Source organism: Stigmatopora argus, chromosome 7, assembly GCF_051989625.1.
Source record: "Stigmatopora argus isolate UIUO_Sarg chromosome 7, RoL_Sarg_1.0, whole genome shotgun sequence".
In the NCBI taxonomy this organism is placed as follows: Eukaryota; Metazoa; Chordata; class Actinopteri; order Syngnathiformes; family Syngnathidae; genus Stigmatopora; species Stigmatopora argus.
The window spans coordinates 9,135,995-9,155,173 of NC_135393.1; the positions used below are offsets into that span (position 1 = coordinate 9,135,995).

The 19,179-nt window shown below is 40.2% G+C and overlaps 3 protein-coding genes and 2 long non-coding RNA genes across 5 annotated transcripts; 2 read left to right on the plus strand and 3 right to left on the minus strand.

Annotated features, from left to right (window-relative positions):
* Window positions 1-205: 205 nt before the first annotated feature.
* Window positions 206-4,421, minus strand: LOC144076909 (triple functional domain protein-like). The gene is made up of 12 exons (XM_077604269.1): window positions 4,300-4,421; window positions 3,088-3,202; window positions 2,914-2,980; window positions 2,722-2,831; window positions 2,438-2,507; window positions 2,267-2,356; window positions 2,065-2,157; window positions 1,685-1,793; window positions 1,404-1,594; window positions 1,222-1,323; window positions 967-1,097; window positions 206-527 (listed from the first exon to the last, which is right to left on the minus strand). Exons 2-12 carry the CDS (start codon window positions 3,189-3,191, stop codon window positions 377-379), a joined length of 1,218 nt encoding a protein of 405 aa, XP_077460395.1. The 5' UTR covers window positions 3,192-3,202; window positions 4,300-4,421; the 3' UTR covers window positions 206-376.
* Window positions 4,422-5,354: 933 nt separating this feature from the next.
* LOC144076911 (uncharacterized) lies at window positions 5,355-6,709 on the plus strand. The gene is made up of 3 exons (XR_013300818.1): window positions 5,355-5,402; window positions 5,894-5,995; window positions 6,069-6,709. It is a non-coding gene; the product is annotated as an uncharacterized LOC144076911 (long non-coding RNA).
* Window positions 6,710-9,117: 2,408 nt separating this feature from the next.
* On the minus strand, window positions 9,118-10,475 carry LOC144076912 (uncharacterized). The gene is made up of 3 exons (XR_013300819.1): window positions 10,428-10,475; window positions 9,835-9,936; window positions 9,118-9,761 (listed from the first exon to the last, which is right to left on the minus strand). It is a non-coding gene; the product is annotated as an uncharacterized LOC144076912 (long non-coding RNA).
* Window positions 10,476-11,408: 933 nt separating this feature from the next.
* Window positions 11,409-15,664, plus strand: LOC144076910 (triple functional domain protein-like). Its single transcript, XM_077604270.1, has 12 exons — window positions 11,409-11,530; window positions 12,628-12,742; window positions 12,850-12,916; window positions 12,999-13,108; window positions 13,323-13,392; window positions 13,474-13,563; window positions 13,673-13,765; window positions 14,037-14,145; window positions 14,236-14,426; window positions 14,507-14,608; window positions 14,733-14,863; window positions 15,311-15,664. The coding sequence occupies exons 2-12, from the start codon at window positions 12,639-12,641 to the stop codon at window positions 15,459-15,461; spliced, it is 1,218 nt and encodes a 405-aa protein (XP_077460396.1). The 5' UTR covers window positions 11,409-11,530; window positions 12,628-12,638; the 3' UTR covers window positions 15,462-15,664.
* Window positions 15,665-16,527: 863 nt separating this feature from the next.
* LOC144076907 (uncharacterized) lies at window positions 16,528-19,164 on the minus strand. Its single transcript, XM_077604266.1, has 2 exons — window positions 18,724-19,164; window positions 16,528-17,997 (listed from the first exon to the last, which is right to left on the minus strand). Exons 1-2 carry the CDS (start codon window positions 18,851-18,853, stop codon window positions 16,670-16,672), a joined length of 1,458 nt encoding a protein of 485 aa, XP_077460392.1. The 5' UTR covers window positions 18,854-19,164; the 3' UTR covers window positions 16,528-16,669.
* Window positions 19,165-19,179: the final 15 nt, after the last annotated feature.

Sequence of the window (19,179 nt, forward strand, 5' to 3'; positions counted from 1 at the left end):
GTGTTTTGGTAGTTGAAAAATTCCAAATGTTAAGGGCGCCGCTGTAGTGATTTTTTTAAAGGAGTGCTGTTAATTAAATGCATCAAAAGCAGCAGAAAAAAAGTTGAAGTACCAAATTCGGATTTCTTTTTACTATTCTCTCCCCCCAATTCATTTAAAACAGGACAAACCCATTCTAGGCAGACAACAATGACATTTAATTGTGTAAAATATATAACTTTATACAAAAATAGATATAAACACTGTACAATTCAAATGACAAAAGTATCATTTTGAATAAATAACTTTTGGGCAAGGTCCATAGATCCTTTCTTAGGGTTCTTCAGACAAGGATCTTGTTGAGGTGTGAAAGTTTGTGCAATTTGCTCCGTTCATGTCATATTTCCCGTATGATACTTTTGCTGGATCCAGGTATGAGCCAGGGTCCTCCAATGTAGCAGGCCTGAATGGTTTGGTGTGCCGGGCCACGGAACTGGTATTTACCAGAGCACTCCAATTCACCTTTATTGTCCTGATGGTTTTCAACCCTTCAAAAAAACAAACACAAAGAAATGAGTTTGTAATCTATTCTGACCCAACACCTGAGATGGGAAAATCACATGCTGTATGGGCAAGTCATAAATCATGATAAAACCTTATAGTATGGAAATTTGAAAGCAGATCCCATGTAACTATTACAATAAATCAAGTTATTGCTTGGCTTATGAAAGGCAAAGTTATTATTTTGCACTTGGTATCTACCGTATGCTTCTATTAGATAGCTGTACTAGGACATCAACAACATTTTGAAAGGGTTCTAAAGCACTTTCTGCATGAAGTCCGTTTTTTCATCAATGACAGTTCCAAATCCTCAAATTTGACACTTCTGTCTGACTTATACAATCACTTCATTTGCTTCAGAACAACAGTGACACTTGACTAAACCTCGATGCCTTCTGAAGAGTATGACTTTTTTTTTCTTCCTACCTTGGCGCCTTGTGGAGCTTGGCTGTCTTGGTATTTGTCTCTTTGACTGCCCCCCTGTGGTCGGTGGTCTGCTCCTGGATCAGCTTTCGGATATGGCCGATCCATTCCAGCTTGGTCTCAATAGTGGACGCCTATTGATAAGGATGACATGACGGTCAAAGGTGAAGACAATTTGGAAATCAAGCACTTTTGATGTGGTGGATTTTTTGGACCTCAATGTTTTGCTGAACTTTTATTGGTGACAATGAAACTAACCTTCAGAACAATGTTGCTCGACATCCAGGAACGGCGGCCCACCGAAAAAGCAAACTTGCGGGGGTCTTTTTTAGGGTGCTCGATCAGCTTGATCTCCGCCATCTATGTAAGAAATGGCATGATGAATGAACATTTGGACAGAAAACATTGGTACGAAACGAAGCAGGTTAACGATGACTCACATTGAGTTTTTTCTTGTAAATGTATCTCCTCTTTCCCTTGGCATCCTTCACCACCTTGCAGACCACCAAGGACTTCTTCAAGAGGAAGACTTGTCTATTTTTGCCCATGCTCAAGGGTTTTCTTGAATCCCAGACCTTGAAGGAATCCTGGATGAGCAGCTGGCCTTCCGACTCCATCTTCTCATGGAAACCTGAAGGAGGAGAGATGAAGGTGGCGCATAAGCAAACTAGACCTGAATGGTGAGAAAATGTTTTGCCATCTTGACATCATGTTCAATTACCTTCCAGCATGGAGAGATGCATGGCATCATTGGCTTTCCTGGGAATACTAAGAGTCACATCCAGGGCTTTCTTGAGCTGCTCTTTCTCTTCACAACATTGCAGCAGATCCTAAAATAAGCCAAAAGACACTTAGGTTGAGTCATTGCGCTCATAGAATAGAGAGAATATACTCTATGGGTATTGTCGCATGCTCTGTTTATGTGTACTATAGCCAGTTTAGGAAAAGATCCATGTTCATTTCATTGAGCTGTTTCTGTTGTGTTACATGATGCTAAGGGACTTTCATGAGACATTTCACAAAATGAGTGTGCTTTCAAATGTTTTCATTGGTGTGTCATGAATCGTTATTTCCCATTAAATAACAAACTTTTTGGCATACCTTTATCAGGAGGGGATATTTGGTGATTCTCTGTACTGGCTTCAGCAGGTAAGAGTTGATGGTGTTTGCCAGTCCGTGCTTCTGTTGAATTTTCTGTTGAACCCGCGGGGAGGGAGAAAAGCAGAGAGGAAAAAAAACAATGTAAGATCATGAAATTGAATGTGCTTTTGGTTTGATTGGATCACCTGGACATTGAACTTACATGAAAATAGTGTGCACCGTGGTTAAGGATGAGCCGAGTGGATTCTTCGTTGTTCGTGCAGTAATCGACGTACAACTGGAACTTATCGGCCTGTTAAAAAGCAAAAGGCGGGGAATTCTTAAATGGCTCATTTTTCAGTCTTATTATGGTTACTGCAGAAATGATACATACCCATTTGACAAAGCACTGTCCGACATCTTCAGGGTCGTCTTTGTATTTTCCCAGCTCTTTGAGAAAGATGCTGAAGAAAGATAGGAAGGACATGGAAGGAACTCCATTCAATATATTTCAATATGTGAGCGGTGGACATTCACATTGGAGGTCGTGCATCTTACAAACAAGCGCATGCGTGGTCATCTAAGACCATATTTCCAATACTATGAGAATCAACTATTTGTTAAGCTCTACGTGAAGAAGTCAATCATTTGGAAAGAAAAGTAACGAGTAATGCTTACTTGTGATGGAATTCATAGAGCTCCAAAAGGTTCCCAAAGACAACGTGCTCCATATTGGTGATTCCAGCAGGGATCTTCTCCTCCTGCGTCAACATCTCCTTCATGTAAGTCTGCATGATGCCAAAAAAAGACCAACTTGGTTCGTGTTTGTCTTTAAAAAACCCAAAGATTTTCAATAGAAAATGAACTCACGTCAATGCATTCCCGTAGATCTCGCACGTAGGTCTTTTCAGTTTCAATCAGCTCTGTGAAGATGAACCTGAAAGGAAATGTCAACAATTTCAAACATGTATATCATGTCAAAATGGTGTGTGTGGCTATTCGCTGTCAAACTGCATCAATAAATTTGCAATCGGCATGAAGTACATTTTTTTGCGGGCAGACTTGATTTTCTTCTCTTGGAACTGGAGAACTTCCCCAATGACAGCAACCATGTCCATTTGGAGCTTGGGTTTTTTTCCTGCGAACATGGTTCTGGTTTCTGCAGAACAAAAGATGAAGAAACCATGAATAAGCAACAACTGATATGTACTTTGATACACCAGTGGCACTGAAAGGTGAGTGTAGTCCTCCCAGTAAAAAAATGAATTGGACTTTTACCGCTGTCATTGGAAGGCAAAAAAACTAATACATATTATCCATTTTTGAAAGCAATTTTGTCATGTTATTGGGGCCATAAAGTAAACGAAATTCTCTGATTAATGGTGTAAATGCTGTTTCTATTATAATGTTATTCATCTGTCATTTTTTTTATAATAACAATTTTAAAAAATAGTGTACTACAAATATTAACATTTTGACATCGGCCTTTTGGGTGATGAAGGCCACAATTGTATAGAAAATGTGTTGCCCTGTATGATCTAAAACGTTTTATGGAATATGTTGTATGTTGTTATTGTTGTTATTTGTATTAGCAAAAATATACTTGTTCTCGTTCGCATTCGGAACGTACCACCAGCATAGCATAACCGGGGGGTGGGGTGGTTTTCGGTTTATGGTACCCCGAAACACGCTTTTCTCTTTCAATTCCTGAATTCATTTTTAATTATTGGGCACGTTCAAAAAAGTGATTGCAGACGCTAAATAGTAAACCCAAAAAATAAAAGCACGATAAATAGCTGGATGCGTTCACTGTTTAGGTTCAAAAATTGGACTTTTTGCAGTTAACGGCTGTGCGTTTAGCGCAACGCGATGTGCCAAATGTTGTTTTCGACTTGACGAAACGAAATCATAAATATCAGTCGGTTAAAATTGCCGCTAGCTGAAATGACAGTTTTTAAAAAAGATGTGCTGCCTGCAAACACCGTCAAAAAGGTCGCCATTTAAATAAAAACGTCTCGATGACTTTGCACGAAGCATAACCACTACGATCGACCAAACACAGACAAAGCTCAGAAAGGCCACAAATCAAAATGTATTTAAAAAGTTTTAGCCTCCTTTACAATCTTAACAGTGTTCATTTGATAAGTTTCAGTCCCGTTTTTTCATCACACGCAAAATAAAAAAAACGACAACAGATGAGCAGGACTCTTTCATTCGGTCGGTGGCTAAACTAATTCAAAGTTGAATCCAACTTACCGCTAAGCGTTTTCAGTGTTTCCAAAAAGTTGAGATGGCAGAAAAGTGAGTGGCGTGTCTCCAGATGGGTCGAGGACGTCCAACTGCAGCATCTAACTGAATGCCATCCTCTCGATGCTGCCTGCATATTATCGCGCAGGTGACATCAAAGAGAAAAAGAGCTCCTGGTGACGTCACGCTCTGTGATCTCCATGGCCCCGTGGCCCCGCCTCCTGCGGACCCCCATAGTATATTACATTACATCACAGGTGGGTGGAGCTTCCACATGATCTTTGGTGTGGCCCTTTGATTCTTTCATCTTCAACAACATCACAGAGTGGAGCCACGTATATTTGTGAGGATGGGTTTAAATACAATTTACCTCCCGGGTACTTCAGCACTTTTGTCAATTGGATCCGTTCAGAAAGACAGCTTTTCTCATCAATCCAGCCAGCAATGGAGGTTCTATCTTTCATGAGGTAGGTCAAAACTTGGAAATGTCATTTTTGCAAGATTATGATTATTTTGGACATTCTACACTGGAAAATTGTAACCATTAATGATTGTCTGCTTGTATCTGATGATCTGCTCTTTATAAATGAGACTTTTTGATATAGCATTATCCTCATACTCCCAAAGACGCTGTAGGTTTACATTGTATCTCTGTGTTTTTGTTTTGTTTTCTAGAGCTCACTTTAATGTCAGTGTTGACTGTGCAATTGACCAACTCCTCCAGATGCAACCCACTTCTTTGTCAGAGGAGGAGAAGCACATGTACAATGTCGAGGCAAGTCATGTCGAATGGAATCAATATGGCTTGCTCATACTCAGTTGAAGTGGAGCATATCCAGATAGTTTTGCTGTGTGCTTTTGCAGAAAACCTACATGAGGCAATTCATGCTTTTGGAGAAGGAGAACAAGGTTCCGTCAAATATCTCAGCTGAAACCATGAAGCAGTGGTTGCTGAGCAAAAGAAGCTTCCAGCACGAGTGAGTACCAAAGGGGCTAATGTGAAAATGCACATATGTATAGTACGTGGAATAATCGATGATGTATGCCCATCTTAAAGGTTCTGCAGCTTTGAAACCACAGTGCATCCTGGGATGTTTGCACTTCTGCAGGAGGTGAGTTCAGAAAAATAGTTAGGATGCTGAATCTGGAATTCTTTGAATAGCATATGTGTTGTAATGCAATATTTTCAATGTATTGATTTTTTTGGGAAGGAAAACTAAAGTCATGTGTAAACATAAGATATTAGGATATACTGAAGAATTTGGTCCATCGTAGGAGTTTGTATATGCAGTACTATATCGACATTCAGGTCCCTTTCCATTCACTTGAACGTAGGTAGCGGTGCGATGAGGAAGAAGAGTTGGCGGTTTTGAAATGAAACGATATTCCAATTGATGATGTGCCATTTTGCATTTTCATATCTTCATTTCATACTCATATCTCCAGTTGAAAGAATCATATCATATAATATATGTGTAAATGGTGTGCATGCAATTGGGCCAAAAGAAATAGTCAGAACCAAAGTCCAAAGTCCCAAGGTGCCACTTCATTGTCAAATTGTAGCAAGCAGACCTTTAACTTGTGACTCTGTTTATACATGCAGGCCTGGACGAGGGCAAGGCAAATGTGCCTGAATCAAATACACGGGCAAGTCTGCAAGGATTTTACCCAAGAAGAACACCTTTCACAATTGTTCAATAGAAAGGTAAGGAAATGATTGTCTCTACAAAATAACCCACATGAGACAATTTATAAACTCTCTTTTTTTTCTCGCCAAGGTCACACTCGAAGGCCTCCGCAAGTACCTTTCAATCGCGACCCCCGTAGCCGAAATGGACATCAAGATATTTCTGCATCATCTAAACATGGCCCTGCAGAGATCTTTGAGCAGCACTGAGATGACTGAGACACTGGACTCAGATTTCCACCGTGCCACAGTGCCCATTGTGGGCCAAATCCTCCAGTCGGCACTCTGTTCCTTTTTTGCCAAGTTGAACACGACTGGGAATGAGGAGCCAATAACAGCAACATTTCAACATAGATCTGAGTGGGCCAGCAAGGGGATTGCTAGTATGCTCACCGACGCTGTGCTTTCCATCCCGTGTGTCCGTCAACACATCACACAGGACAATGTGCTGGACACTTGCACTGCCATTGCTGGGGAAATGACCCAGAAGCTTTTCTCCAACCTTCTTAAAACCTCTGCAAACTTTCACTTGCTAAACTCGGATTGCACCTTTTTCACTGCACGGATAGAAGTCAAGTTTGCTATTGGGGAAATGATTGACGATGGCACTGATATACTTCTTTAATTTTCAAGGCCAAGCTCCAATGATGTACTTGCACTAAAATTGCTATGTATATACTGTAAATAGAGACAGACATGTGTCCATGTGTATCAATAAAATATATCAGTCTATTATTGTGTGTTTATTATGTGAAATGAACCAGCATTATGATGGATTTATGCCAAAGATATGGCCGTGAAGCCTTCAGCTTTTTTTTTTTTTGAAAGCCGATGACTTCCTGGGCATTTTTATTCAAAGATTAACTGAATGCTGTTGCCTGGCTTCATGGTAAAGCTAGTGACGTCGGTAGACGATCCCACGGTTTATGCTGGCAGCGAGAGAGGTCTTCCCCGCAACCCAGACCCGGTTGGAACAGGGAGCAAAAAGTTTTTTTCCCGGACATTTTTATTAAAAAAGTAACTGAACCTGCGGCTCATCATCATCATCTTTCCATCCCACGCTTAATTAGGCGGGTACAGTAATCCCTCGAATGAACCCATGCCACAAGAAGACAAAGGATTTGGATTAAAACTCCCATTTACCCGTTTTTGGGGATTCATGTCATGTTTTTGCTCCAGTGGCGGTCCGTGCATTTTCTCGTTGCGCCTTCAACAAATCAATCCAACCCTCTAAAACCATTTTATGGCTATAAAACCTCTACTGCAGCTACAGCTGCGACACATAAAAAATAATCAATAAATCAATGCACAAAAATGGGGTAAAATCCACTTTCTAGCAGAATTTTATGATTAAATACAAATACTGGAGCTTTTCAGACATTAAAACCAGGCCAGGGGGGTGATTTTCCCAGGAAAAGACAGCGATGAACGTCAATGGCGTAAAGGCAAAAATTGTCCGAAAATGGGGTAAAATCCAGCCGAAAACAGCATTTATTGATTAAATACAAATACTGGAGCTTTTTAGACATCAGAACTGGGCCCGGAGTATCATTTCCCTGGGAAAAAGACAGCGATGAACGTCGATACGCGAAACGGCAAAAAATGCACTAAAATGGGGTAAAATCCACTTCCTAGCAGCATTTATTGATTGAATACAAATACTGGAGCTTTTGAGACATTACAACCAGGCCAGGGGGGTGATTTTTCCCGGGAAAAGACAGCGATGGACGTCAATGGCGAAACGGCAAAAATTAAACTGGGGTAAAATGGGGTAAAATCCACTTCCTAGCAGCATTTAGTGATTAAATACAAACACTGGAGCTTAAATACAAACACTGGAGCTTTTCAGATATCAGAACTGGGCCCACAATTTAAATATTATTTAGGAATATAGCCATATTTTACTCACCAAAAATCCTTTTTAACTGTACACAATATCCATCCTCCTTTCTTTCTTCCTTCTTTTCTATCGCCATCAAAGCTAATGATGAAAGTCGAGCCTGTCCTGTCATATTTCCGGCATAGTCCGTCTTGAAAATGGCTTTAAATCAACACAACAATATATTTGCTTGTTCAGCTAAGGTAGCGCACTGAAAGTGGCGCACACACCATTTTCCCGGCTGTAACAGGCTTGCTAGCTTCGGAGTTGACCGCCCTTTCTTAATGATGTCCATTTTTTCTGGAAAAGTCCGTCTGGAAAATAGCTTGTGCGTGCTCTCACGTACACAATGAGGCACTGTAACATTCAGCTGTTGACGTCCATACGTATTCACAATATGACCAACCTTGTTCAACTGTAAACACAAAAGAAACACGTAAAGCTCACTTTATCAGTTCATTCCTCATCTATGAATCCCTCGAATTCTTGGTCTTCAGTGTCCGAATTGAGCAGCTGGGCCAATGAGGCATCCAACACCCAGGCTCCGTCTCATCAAAGCTGTCATTAATCGGGTCCGTGTCGCTTTGGTTGTCTGGTAGCGAAGAGACAATTCCTGCCTTCCTGAAAGCTCGAACCACAGTTGAAACTGATATAGTCTCCAGCTGCTTACCGTAAATGCGAGACCTGTTGCGGATCAATATTAATCCATATATAAGGCGCACCGGATTATATTGTCAGCTTTTGAAAAAATTGAAGACTTTTAGGTGCGTGTTATAGTGCGGAAAATACGATATTTTAATTTCTGTGCTTACACTGAAAATAGTTCCTCTCCGCTTGACATGAATCCCCAAAAATGGGAGTTTTAATCCAAATCCTTTGTCTTCTTGTGGCATGGGTCCATTGTCTGCGATATTCGAGGGATTACTGTACTCACCTAATTAAGAGTGGGATAGAAAGATGATGATGATAAGCCGCAGGTTCAGTTACTTTTTAATGAAAATGTCCGGGGAAAAAAACTTGTTGCTCCCTGTCCCTGTCTGGGTTGCGGGGCAGACCTCTTTCGCCTCCAGCATGCACCGTGGGATCGTCGACCGACGTCACTAGCTTTACTATGAAGCCAGGCAACAGCATTCAGTTAATCTTTGAATAAAAATGCCCAGGAAGGCATCGGCTTTCCAAAAAAAAAGCTGAAGGCTTCACGGCCATATATATGGCGTAAATCCATCATAATGCTGGTTCATTTCACATAATAAACACACAATAATAGACTGATATATTTTATTGATACACATGAACACATGTCTGTCTCTATTTACAATATATACATAGCAACTTTAGTGCAAGTACATCATTGGAGCTTGGCCTTGAAAATTAAAGAAGTATATCAGTGCCATCGTCAATCATTTCCCCAATTGCAAACTTGACTTCTATCCGTGCAGTGAAAAAGGTGCAATCCGAGTTTAGCAAGTGAAAGTTTGCAGAGGTTTTAAGAAGGTTGGAGAAAAGCTTCTGGGTCATTTCCCCAGCAATGGCAGTGCAAGTGTCCAGCACATTGTCCTGTGTGATGTGTTGACGGACACACGGGATGGAAAGCACAGCGTCGGTGAGCATACTAGCAATCCCCTTGCTGGCCCACTCAGATCTATGTTGAAATGTTGCTGTTATTGGCTCCTCATTCCCAGTCGTGTTCAACTTGGCAAAAAAGGAACAGAGTGCCGACTGGAGGATTTGGCCCACAATGGGCACTGTGGCACGGTGGAAATCTGAGTCCAGTGTCTCAGTCATCTCAGTGCTGCTCAAAGATCTCTGCAGGGCCATGTTTAGATGATGCAGAAATATCTTGATGTCCATTTCGGCTACGGGGGTCGCGATTGAAAGGTACTTGCGGAGGCCTTCGAGTGTGACCTTGGCGAGAAAAAAAAGAGAGTTTATAAATTGTCTCATGTGGGTTATTTTGTAGAGACAATCATTTCCTTACCTTTCTATTGAACAATTGTGAAAGGTGTTCTTCTTGGGTAAAATCCTTGCAGACTTGCCCGTGTATTTGATTCAGGCACATTTGCCTTGCCCTCGTCCAGGCCTGCATGTATAAACAGAGTCACAAGTTAAAGGTCTGCTTGCTACAATTTGACAATGAAGTGGCACCTTGGGACTTTGGACTTTGGTTCTGACTATTTCTTTTGGCCCAATTGCATGCACACCATTTACACATATATTATATGATATGATTCTTTCAACTGGAGATATGAGTATGAAATGAAGATATGAAAATGCAAAATGGCACATCATCAATTGGAATATCGTTTCATTTCAAAACCGCCAACTCTTCTTCCTCATCGCACCGCTACCTACGTTCAAGTGAATGGAAAGGGACCTGAATGTCGATATAGTACTGCATATACAAACTCCTACGATGGACCAAATTCTTCAGTATATCCTAATATCTTATGTTTACACATGACTTTAGTTTTCCTTCCCAAAAAAATCAATACATTGAAAATATTGCATTACAACACATATGCTATTCAAAGAATTCCAGATTCAGCATCCTAACTATTTTTCTGAACTCACCTCCTGCAGAAGTGCAAACATCCCAGGATGCACTGTGGTTTCAAAGCTGCAGAACCTTTAAGATGGGCATACATCATCGATTATTCCACGTACTATACATATGTGCATTTTCACATTAGCCCCTTTGGTACTCACTCGTGCTGGAAGCTTCTTTTGCTCAGCAACCACTGCTTCATGGTTTCAGCTGAGATATTTGACGGAACCTTGTTCTCCTTCTCCAAAAGCATGAATTGCCTCATGTAGGTTTTCTGCAAAAGCACACAGCAAAACTATCTGGATATGCTCCACTTCAACTGAGTATGAGCAAGCCATATTGATTCCATTCGACATGACTTGCCTCGACATTGTACATGTGCTTCTCCTCCTCTGACAAAGAAGTGGGTTGCATCTGGAGGAGTTGGTCAATTGCACAGTCAACACTGACATTAAAGTGAGCTCTAGAAAACAAAACAAAAACACAGAGATACAATGTAAACCTACAGCGTCTTTGGGAGTATGAGGATAATGCTATATCAAAAAGTCTCATTTATAAAGAGCAGATCATCAGATACAAGCAGACAATCATTAATGGTTACAATTTTCCAGTGTAGAATGTCCAAAATAATCATAATCTTGCAAAAATGACATTTCCAAGTTTTGACCTACCTCATGAAAGATAGAACCTCCATTGCTGGCTGGATTGATGAGAAAAGCTGTCTTTCTGAACGGATCCAATTGACAAAAGTGCTGAAGTACCCGGGAGGTAAATTGTATTTAAACCCATCCTCACAAATATACGTGGCTCCACTCTGTGATGTTGTTGAAGATGAAAGAATCAAAGGGCCACACCAAAGATCATGTGGAAGCTCCACCCACCTGTGATGTAATGTAATATACTATGGGGGTCCGCAGGAGGCGGGGCCACGGGGCCATGGAGATCACAGAGCGTGACGTCACCAGGAGCTCTTTTTCTCTTTGATGTCACCTGCGCGATAATATGCAGGCAGCATCGAGAGGATGGCATTCAGTTAGATGCTGCAGTTGGACGTCCTCGACCCATCTGGAGACACGCCACTCACTTTTCTGCCATCTCAACTTTTTGGAAACACTGAAAACGCTTAGCGGTAAGTTGGATTCAACTTTGAATTAGTTTAGCCACCGACCGAATGAAAGAGTCCTGCTCATCTGTTGTCGTTTTTTTTATTTTGCGTGTGATGAAAAAACGGGACTGAAACTTATCAAATGAACACTGTTAAGATTGTAAAGGAGGCTAAAACTTTTTAAATACATTTTGATTTGTGGCCTTTCTGAGCTTTGTCTGTGTTTGGTCGATCGTAGTGGTTATGCTTCGTGCAAAGTCATCGAGACGTTTTTATTTAAATGGCGACCTTTTTGACGGTGTTTGCAGGCAGCACATCTTTTTTAAAAACTGTCATTTCAGCTAGCGGCAATTTTAACCGACTGATATTTATGATTTCGTTTCGTCAAGTCGAAAACAACATTTGGCACATCGCGTTGCGCTAAACGCACAGCCGTTAACTGCAAAAAGTCCAATTTTTGAACCTAAACAGTGAACGCATCCAGCTATTTATCGTGCTTTTATTTTTTGGGTTTACTATTTAGCGTCTGCAATCACTTTTTTGAACGTGCCCAATAATTAAAAATGAATTCAGGAATTGAAAGAGAAAAGCGTGTTTCGGGGTACCATAAACCGAAAACCACCCCACCCCCCGGTTATGCTATGCTGGTGGTACGTTCCGAATGCGAACGAGAACAAGTATATTTTTGCTAATACAAATAACAACAATAACAACATACAACATATTCCATAAAACGTTTTAGATCATACAGGGCAACACATTTTCTATACAATTGTGGCCTTCATCACCCAAAAGGCCGATGTCAAAATGTTAATATTTGTAGTACACTATTTTTTAAAATTGTTATTATAAAAAAAATGACAGATGAATAACATTATAATAGAAACAGCATTTACACCATTAATCAGAGAATTTCGTTTACTTTATGGCCCCAATAACATGACAAAATTGCTTTCAAAAATGGATAATATGTATTAGTTTTTTTGCCTTCCAATGACAGCGGTAAAAGTCCAATTCATTTTTTTACTGGGAGGACTACACTCACCTTTCAGTGCCACTGGTGTATCAAAGTACATATCAGTTGTTGCTTATTCATGGTTTCTTCATCTTTTGTTCTGCAGAAACCAGAACCATGTTCGCAGGAAAAAAACCCAAGCTCCAAATGGACATGGTTGCTGTCATTGGGGAAGTTCTCCAGTTCCAAGAGAAGAAAATCAAGTCTGCCCGCAAAAAAATGTACTTCATGCCGATTGCAAATTTATTGATGCAGTTTGACAGCGAATAGCCACACACACCATTTTGACATGATATACATGTTTGAAATTGTTGACATTTCCTTTCAGGTTCATCTTCACAGAGCTGATTGAAACTGAAAAGACCTACGTGCGAGATCTACGGGAATGCATTGACGTGAGTTCATTTTCTATTGAAAATCTTTGGGTTTTTTAAAGACAAACACGAACCAAGTTGGTCTTTTTTTGGCATCATGCAGACTTACATGAAGGAGATGTTGACGCAGGAGGAGAAGATCCCTGCTGGAATCACCAATATGGAGCACGTTGTCTTTGGGAACCTTTTGGAGCTCTATGAATTCCATCACAAGTAAGCATTACTCGTTACTTTTCTTTCCAAATGATTGACTTCTTCACGTAGAGCTTAACAAATAGTTGATTCTCATAGTATTGGAAATATGGTCTTAGATGACCACGCATGCGCTTGTTTGTAAGATGCACGACCTCCAATGTGAATGTCCACCGCTCACATATTGAAATATATTGAATGGAGTTCCTTCCATGTCCTTCCTATCTTTCTTCAGCATCTTTCTCAAAGAGCTGGGAAAATACAAAGACGACCCTGAAGATGTCGGACAGTGCTTTGTCAAATGGGTATGTATCATTTCTGCAGTAACCATAATAAGACTGAAAAATGAGCCATTTAAGAATTCCCCGCCTTTTGCTTTTTAACAGGCCGATAAGTTCCAGTTGTACGTCGATTACTGCACGAACAACGAAGAATCCACTCGGCTCATCCTTAACCACGGTGCACACTATTTTCATGTAAGTTCAATGTCCAGGTGATCCAATCAAACCAAAAGCACATTCAATTTCATGATCTTACATTGTTTTTTTTCCTCTCTGCTTTTCTCCCTCCCCGCGGGTTCAACAGAAAATTCAACAGAAGCACGGACTGGCAAACACCATCAACTCTTACCTGCTGAAGCCAGTACAGAGAATCACCAAATATCCCCTCCTGATAAAGGTATGCCAAAAAGTTTGTTATTTAATGGGAAATAACGATTCATGACACACCAATGAAAACATTTGAAAGCACACTCATTTTGTGAAATGTCTCATGAAAGTCCCTTAGCATCATGTAACACAACAGAAACAGCTCAATGAAATGAACATGGATCTTTTCCTAAACTGGCTATAGTACACATAAACAGAGCATGCGACAATACCCATAGAGTATATTCTCTCTATTCTATGAGCGCAATGACTCAACCTAAGTGTCTTTTGGCTTATTTTAGGATCTGCTGCAATGTTGTGAAGAGAAAGAGCAGCTCAAGAAAGCCCTGGATGTGACTCTTAGTATTCCCAGGAAAGCCAATGATGCCATGCATCTCTCCATGCTGGAAGGTAATTGAACATGATGTCAAGATGGCAAAACATTTTCTCACCATTCAGGTCTAGTTTGCTTATGCGCCACCTTCATCTCTCCTCCTTCAGGTTTCCATGAGAAGATGGAGTCGGAAGGCCAGCTGCTCATCCAGGATTCCTTCAAGGTCTGGGATTCAAGAAAACCCTTGAGCATGGGCAAAAATAGACAAGTCTTCCTCTTGAAGAAGTCCTTGGTGGTCTGCAAGGTGGTGAAGGATGCCAAGGGAAAGAGGAGATACATTTACAAGAAAAAACTCAATGTGAGTCATCGTTAACCTGCTTCGTTTCGTACCAATGTTTTCTGTCCAAATGTTCATTCATCATGCCATTTCTTACATAGATGGCGGAGATCAAGCTGATCGAGCACCCTAAAAAAGACCCCCGCAAGTTTGCTTTTTCGGTGGGCCGCCGTTCCTGGATGTCGAGCAACATTGTTCTGAAGGTTAGTTTCATTGTCACCAATAAAAGTTCAGCAAAACATTGAGGTCCAAAAAATCCACCACATCAAAAGTGCTTGATTTCCAAATTGTCTTCACCTTTGACCGTCATGTCATCCTTATCAATAGGCGTCCACTATTGAGACCAAGCTGGAATGGATCGGCCATATCCGAAAGCTGATCCAGGAGCAGACCACCGACCACAGGGGGGCAGTCAAAGAGACAAATACCAAGACAGCCAAGCTCCACAAGGCGCCAAGGTAGGAAGAAAAAACAACAGCAACGTCATACTCTACAGGAGGCAACGAGGTTTAGTCAAGTGTCACTGTTGTTCTGAAGCAAATGAAGTGATTGTATAAGTCAGACAGAAGTGTCAAATTTGAGGATTTGGAACTGTCATTGATGAAAAAACGGACTTCATGCAGAAAGTGCTTTAGAACCCTTTCAAAATGTTGTTGATGTCCTAGTACAGCTATCTAATAGAAGCATACGGTAGATACCAAGTGCAAAATAATAACTTTGCCTTTCATAAGCCAAGCAATAACTTGATTTATTGTAATAGTTACATGGGATCTGCTTTCAAATTTCCATACTATAAGGTTTTCATCATGATTTATGACTTGCCCATACAGCATGTGATTTTCCCATCCCAGGTGTTGGGTCAGAATAGTTTACAAACTCATTTCTTTGTGTTTGTTTTTTTGAAGGGTTGAAAACCATCAGGACAATCAAGGTGAATTGGAGTGGTCTGGTAAATACCAGTTCCGTGGCCCGGCACACCAAACCATTCAGGCCTGCTACATTGGAGGACCCTGGCTCATACCTGGATCCAGCAAAAGTATCATACGGGAAATATGACATGAACGGAGCAAATCGCACAAACTTTCACACCTCAACAAGATCCTTGTCTGAAGAACCCTAAGAAAGGATCTATGGACCATTCCCAAAAGTCATTTATTCAAAATGATACTTTTGTCATTTGAATTGTACAGTGTTTATATCTATTTTTGTATAAAGTTATATATTTTACACAATTAAATGTCATTTTTGTCTGCCCAGAATGAGTTTGTCCTGTTTTAAATGAATTGGGGGAGAGAATTGTAAAAGGAAATCCGAATTTGGTACTTCTACTTTTTTTCTGCTGCTTTTGATGCATTTAATTAACAGCACTTCTTTAAAAAAATCACTACAGTGGCGCCCTTATCATTTGGATTTCTTCTGTTCAAATACTTAATGAACGCGTATGTGGTTATCAGACACAATAGGTTGCTTTTTGTATTTGTACGAAACTTTCATCATTGCCAATAGTTGTCGAAAAGTCAATTCTCACCGGAAAATCTCACCTTCATGGAACATCAGTAGATGAAGATGCGTCACACCATTGTCACAATAAAAATCATTGTGAAAAAGGAACAAAAAACAGTCAAATAGGAAAATTAATTTTTATTTCATTATATTTAGTCCATTATTTGGTTTGTCATGTTTCAAACATTAACAATGAGTTTTTAATTGCATTCTAGTTTCATACACTTTGAGAGCACATTCTTAAAGAAAAATAAAAAGCAGTACCCGTTTAAAACTAAAAACTGAACAATACAAGTAATAACAAATACATGAAAACAAGAGCAAAGAAATTCCTTTGCTTAATAATAAAACAGTGGCAACAAACTGAGCAAAAGAATTTCAAAATGACACGAGGGATTCTCGTCATTTTTGTCAATTGAGACATTCAACAAATATCTGCCACAGTTCCCTTCCTGTTTCAGTTACAGTTTCCTTTTGAATACAAACTGAGCAGGAAAAGGATTTCTGACCAATGTAGGTTATGATGGGAATTTTTAAGCTAATGTTGCGATGTAATGTTGGACCACAAATTGTGAAAATGTTTGAATATTAACTGTGCTGCAAAAAGGAGTTCTCGCCAGTGTGGGTTCTTGTGTGGCTTTTTACGTTTCCCTTCTTTGCGAATGCTCGACCACAAACTGAGCACGAAAATGGTTCTTCACCAGCATGGGTTATTAGGTGTGCTTTTAAGTGTCCGTTCAATCTGAATGCTTGACCACAAACTAAACAGGAAAAGGTTTTTCACCAATATGGGTTTTTATATGAGTAGTTAAGTTTCCCTTCTGTTTAAATGAATGGCCACAAATTGAGCACGAAAACGGTTTTTCACCAGTGTGGGTTCTTATGTGTATTTTCAAAGATTTCCTTTCTCTGAAGCTTCTGCCACAAACTGAGCACAAAAATGGTTTTTCACCAGTGTGAATTCTCGCGTGGATGTTTAAGCTTTCCCTGCGAGCGAATGCTTGACCACAAACTGAGCACGAAAATGGTTTTTCACCAGTGTGGATTCTTACGTGATTAATTAAGGTTCCCTTCTGTGTAAATGTTTGACCACAAACTAAGCACGAAAATGGTTTTTCACCAGTGTGGGTTCTTATGTGTCCTTTCAAAGATTTAATTTCTCTGAAGCTTCTGCCACAAAGTGAGCATAGATATGGTTTTTCACCTGTGTGAGTTCTTGTGTGGATGTTTAAGCTTTCCCTGTGAGCGAATGCTTGACCACAAACTGAGCACGAAAATGGTTTATTACCAGTGTGGGTTATTGTGTGGAATTTTAAACTTCTCTTGCTTATGAATCCTTGATCACAATCTGAGCACGAAAATGGTTTTTCACCGGTGTGGGTTATTGTGTGCCTTTTTAGGCTTTGCTTAAGCGCGAAACTTTTACTACAAACTGAACATGAAAAGGGTTTCTCCCCAGAGTGGCTGCTCATATGTGTTTTCAAATGAGAGCTTCTCCCAAAGGTTTTCCCACAGAGAGAGCATTTGCAGAGTTTGTCGCCACTGGGGTTTTTCTTGAAACCTTCATCGTCATCATTGTGATAAAGCAAGTTGTCGCTATCTGATAAAGGAGCAATTAAATTGTCTGCTTGCCATCCTTCTGTTGAGCTGCCATTCGGAGGCTCCGCCCCTCTGCCGGCCACGCCCAGAACATCTTCACTCTTGAAAGGCTCACCAGTTGACCAGGGGACATCTTGCTCCTCCTTTATGATCGGAGGTTGGTCTTCTTCCTTTTGCATTTGAGAGAACTCTGGCTCCTCCTTTTTAATTTGGGACCATGTCGAGGTGTTTTCAGGCTCCGCCCCTCTGCTGGCCACGCCCAGATCATCTACACTCTTGAAAGGCTCACCAGTTGACCCGAGGACATCTTGCTCCTCCTTTATGATTGGAGGTTGCTCTTCTCCCTTTTGCATTTGAGAGAACTCCTCCTCTTTAATTTGGGACCATGTCGAGGTGTTTTCAGGCTCCGCCCCTCCGCTGACCACGCCCAGATCATCTTGCCTCTTCAAGGACTCACGAGGTGACGAGGTGACATCTTCCTCTTTTTTTACTTAAAAAAAAGCATTATTTTTTTAAACAGTGGCTAGACTATTATTTTTGGGGGAATGAAATATAAATAAAAAAGAGAGATGAATTGTAATTTTTGAAATTAATATTTTAGAAATATATAATTAGATTTTTTATAGTTACACGTTTTCGGGCTTTTCATACAAAGAGAAAAATATTGTTTGAATTAATGTAAAAACATGAAAAGTTGTTTAAATCACTTATTACATTTTTATATTTTAAATTATTTTTTGTTAAAACTAAAACTAAAAAACTTGATTTTTTACTTAAAAAATGTTTAATATTTTTTTTCTAAAAAAAGGAGGGTAAAAGAGTTAATATTCTATTTATTTATAATCTGGATTTAAATTTTAGAAATATATATGAAGTACTTTTTCAGGGCTGCAATAGGGAGTTGTGGCAGGAGAGATTTGAACGCTCCTCTCGTTGTTGTTGTTAAGTGCATCTTCATCTTATTTTTTTGAATTTCCAATTTAGTGCATTTAAGTGTTGTCACTCAAGCATGCGGCGAGAAATGTAGGTTAAGTACCAGGAATGTATCTTCAATGCCACTAGGGGGCGCTTCCAAGAGTGGTTGCATTTAAATACATATAAATAATACTTTTTTTACGTATTTCTTCGAATGGAGCTTGTGCCAATTCATGAAAATGTACGGACGCTCAAATAGTGTCATATCAATAGAATATCTTTAAAGGAAAAGTGAACCCACCTTCCAGTCTATGAAGAACAACTTTCTCGTGAGTTATTTTGCAAACTGTCGAGTGCTGGTAAGGCGAATGCTCCTGTTTGACGTCAAAAAGCTCCTCCTGGAACTTTACCGGTTTTGCTCTTGCGGGCATTTACACACGTGATTTCTGATGGAGGCGCCTTTGATAGATGCTAGCTAGGCTAAGCTAAAGTAGGCCTCAAAGGTTCAAAAGATTTCTTCGACGATTTCCAGACGCGTTCCTTTCCCCGATACTAGGCAGGCCAAGCTAAAATAGGGCGCAAAGCATAAACGAGTTCTGAGACGCCTTGAATATGCGCCGATGCTAGCTAAGCTAAGCTAAAGCAAGGGGCAAAGCTTTATAATTGACTTGAAGACAGAGATGTTATGCTCGAGCCTTCCTGCTCGATTCCGATTCGAGCAAATGGAGCAGAGGCGTGTTTTTTTTTATGTATCTCT

Bases quoted from the DNA above. Each gene is read 5' to 3' on its own strand.
- LOC144076909 (XM_077604269.1), bottom strand. From the start codon at position 3,191: ATGTTCGCAGGAAAAAAACCCAAGCTCCAAATGGACATGGTTGCTGTC. The intron at 2,508-2,721 runs GTAAGCATTACT...ATCTTTCTTCAG, and splicing joins CTCTATGAATTCCATCACAA to CATCTTTCTCAAAGAGCTGG. The intron at 2,357-2,437 runs GTATGTATCATT...GCTTTTTAACAG, and splicing joins GACAGTGCTTTGTCAAATGG to GCCGATAAGTTCCAGTTGTA.
- LOC144076910 (XM_077604270.1), top strand. From the start codon at position 12,639: ATGTTCGCAGGAAAAAAACCCAAGCTCCAAATGGACATGGTTGCTGTC. The intron at 13,109-13,322 runs GTAAGCATTACT...ATCTTTCTTCAG, and splicing joins CTCTATGAATTCCATCACAA to CATCTTTCTCAAAGAGCTGG. The intron at 13,766-14,036 runs GTATGCCAAAAA...GGCTTATTTTAG, and splicing joins AATATCCCCTCCTGATAAAG to GATCTGCTGCAATGTTGTGA.
- LOC144076907 (XM_077604266.1), bottom strand. From the start codon at position 18,853: ATGCCCGCAAGAGCAAAACCGGTAAAGTTCCAGGAGGAGCTTTTTGAC. The intron at 17,998-18,723 runs GTGGGTTCACTT...CTTTTTTTTAAG, and splicing joins TGTTCTTCATAGACTGGAAG to TAAAAAAAGAGGAAGATGTC.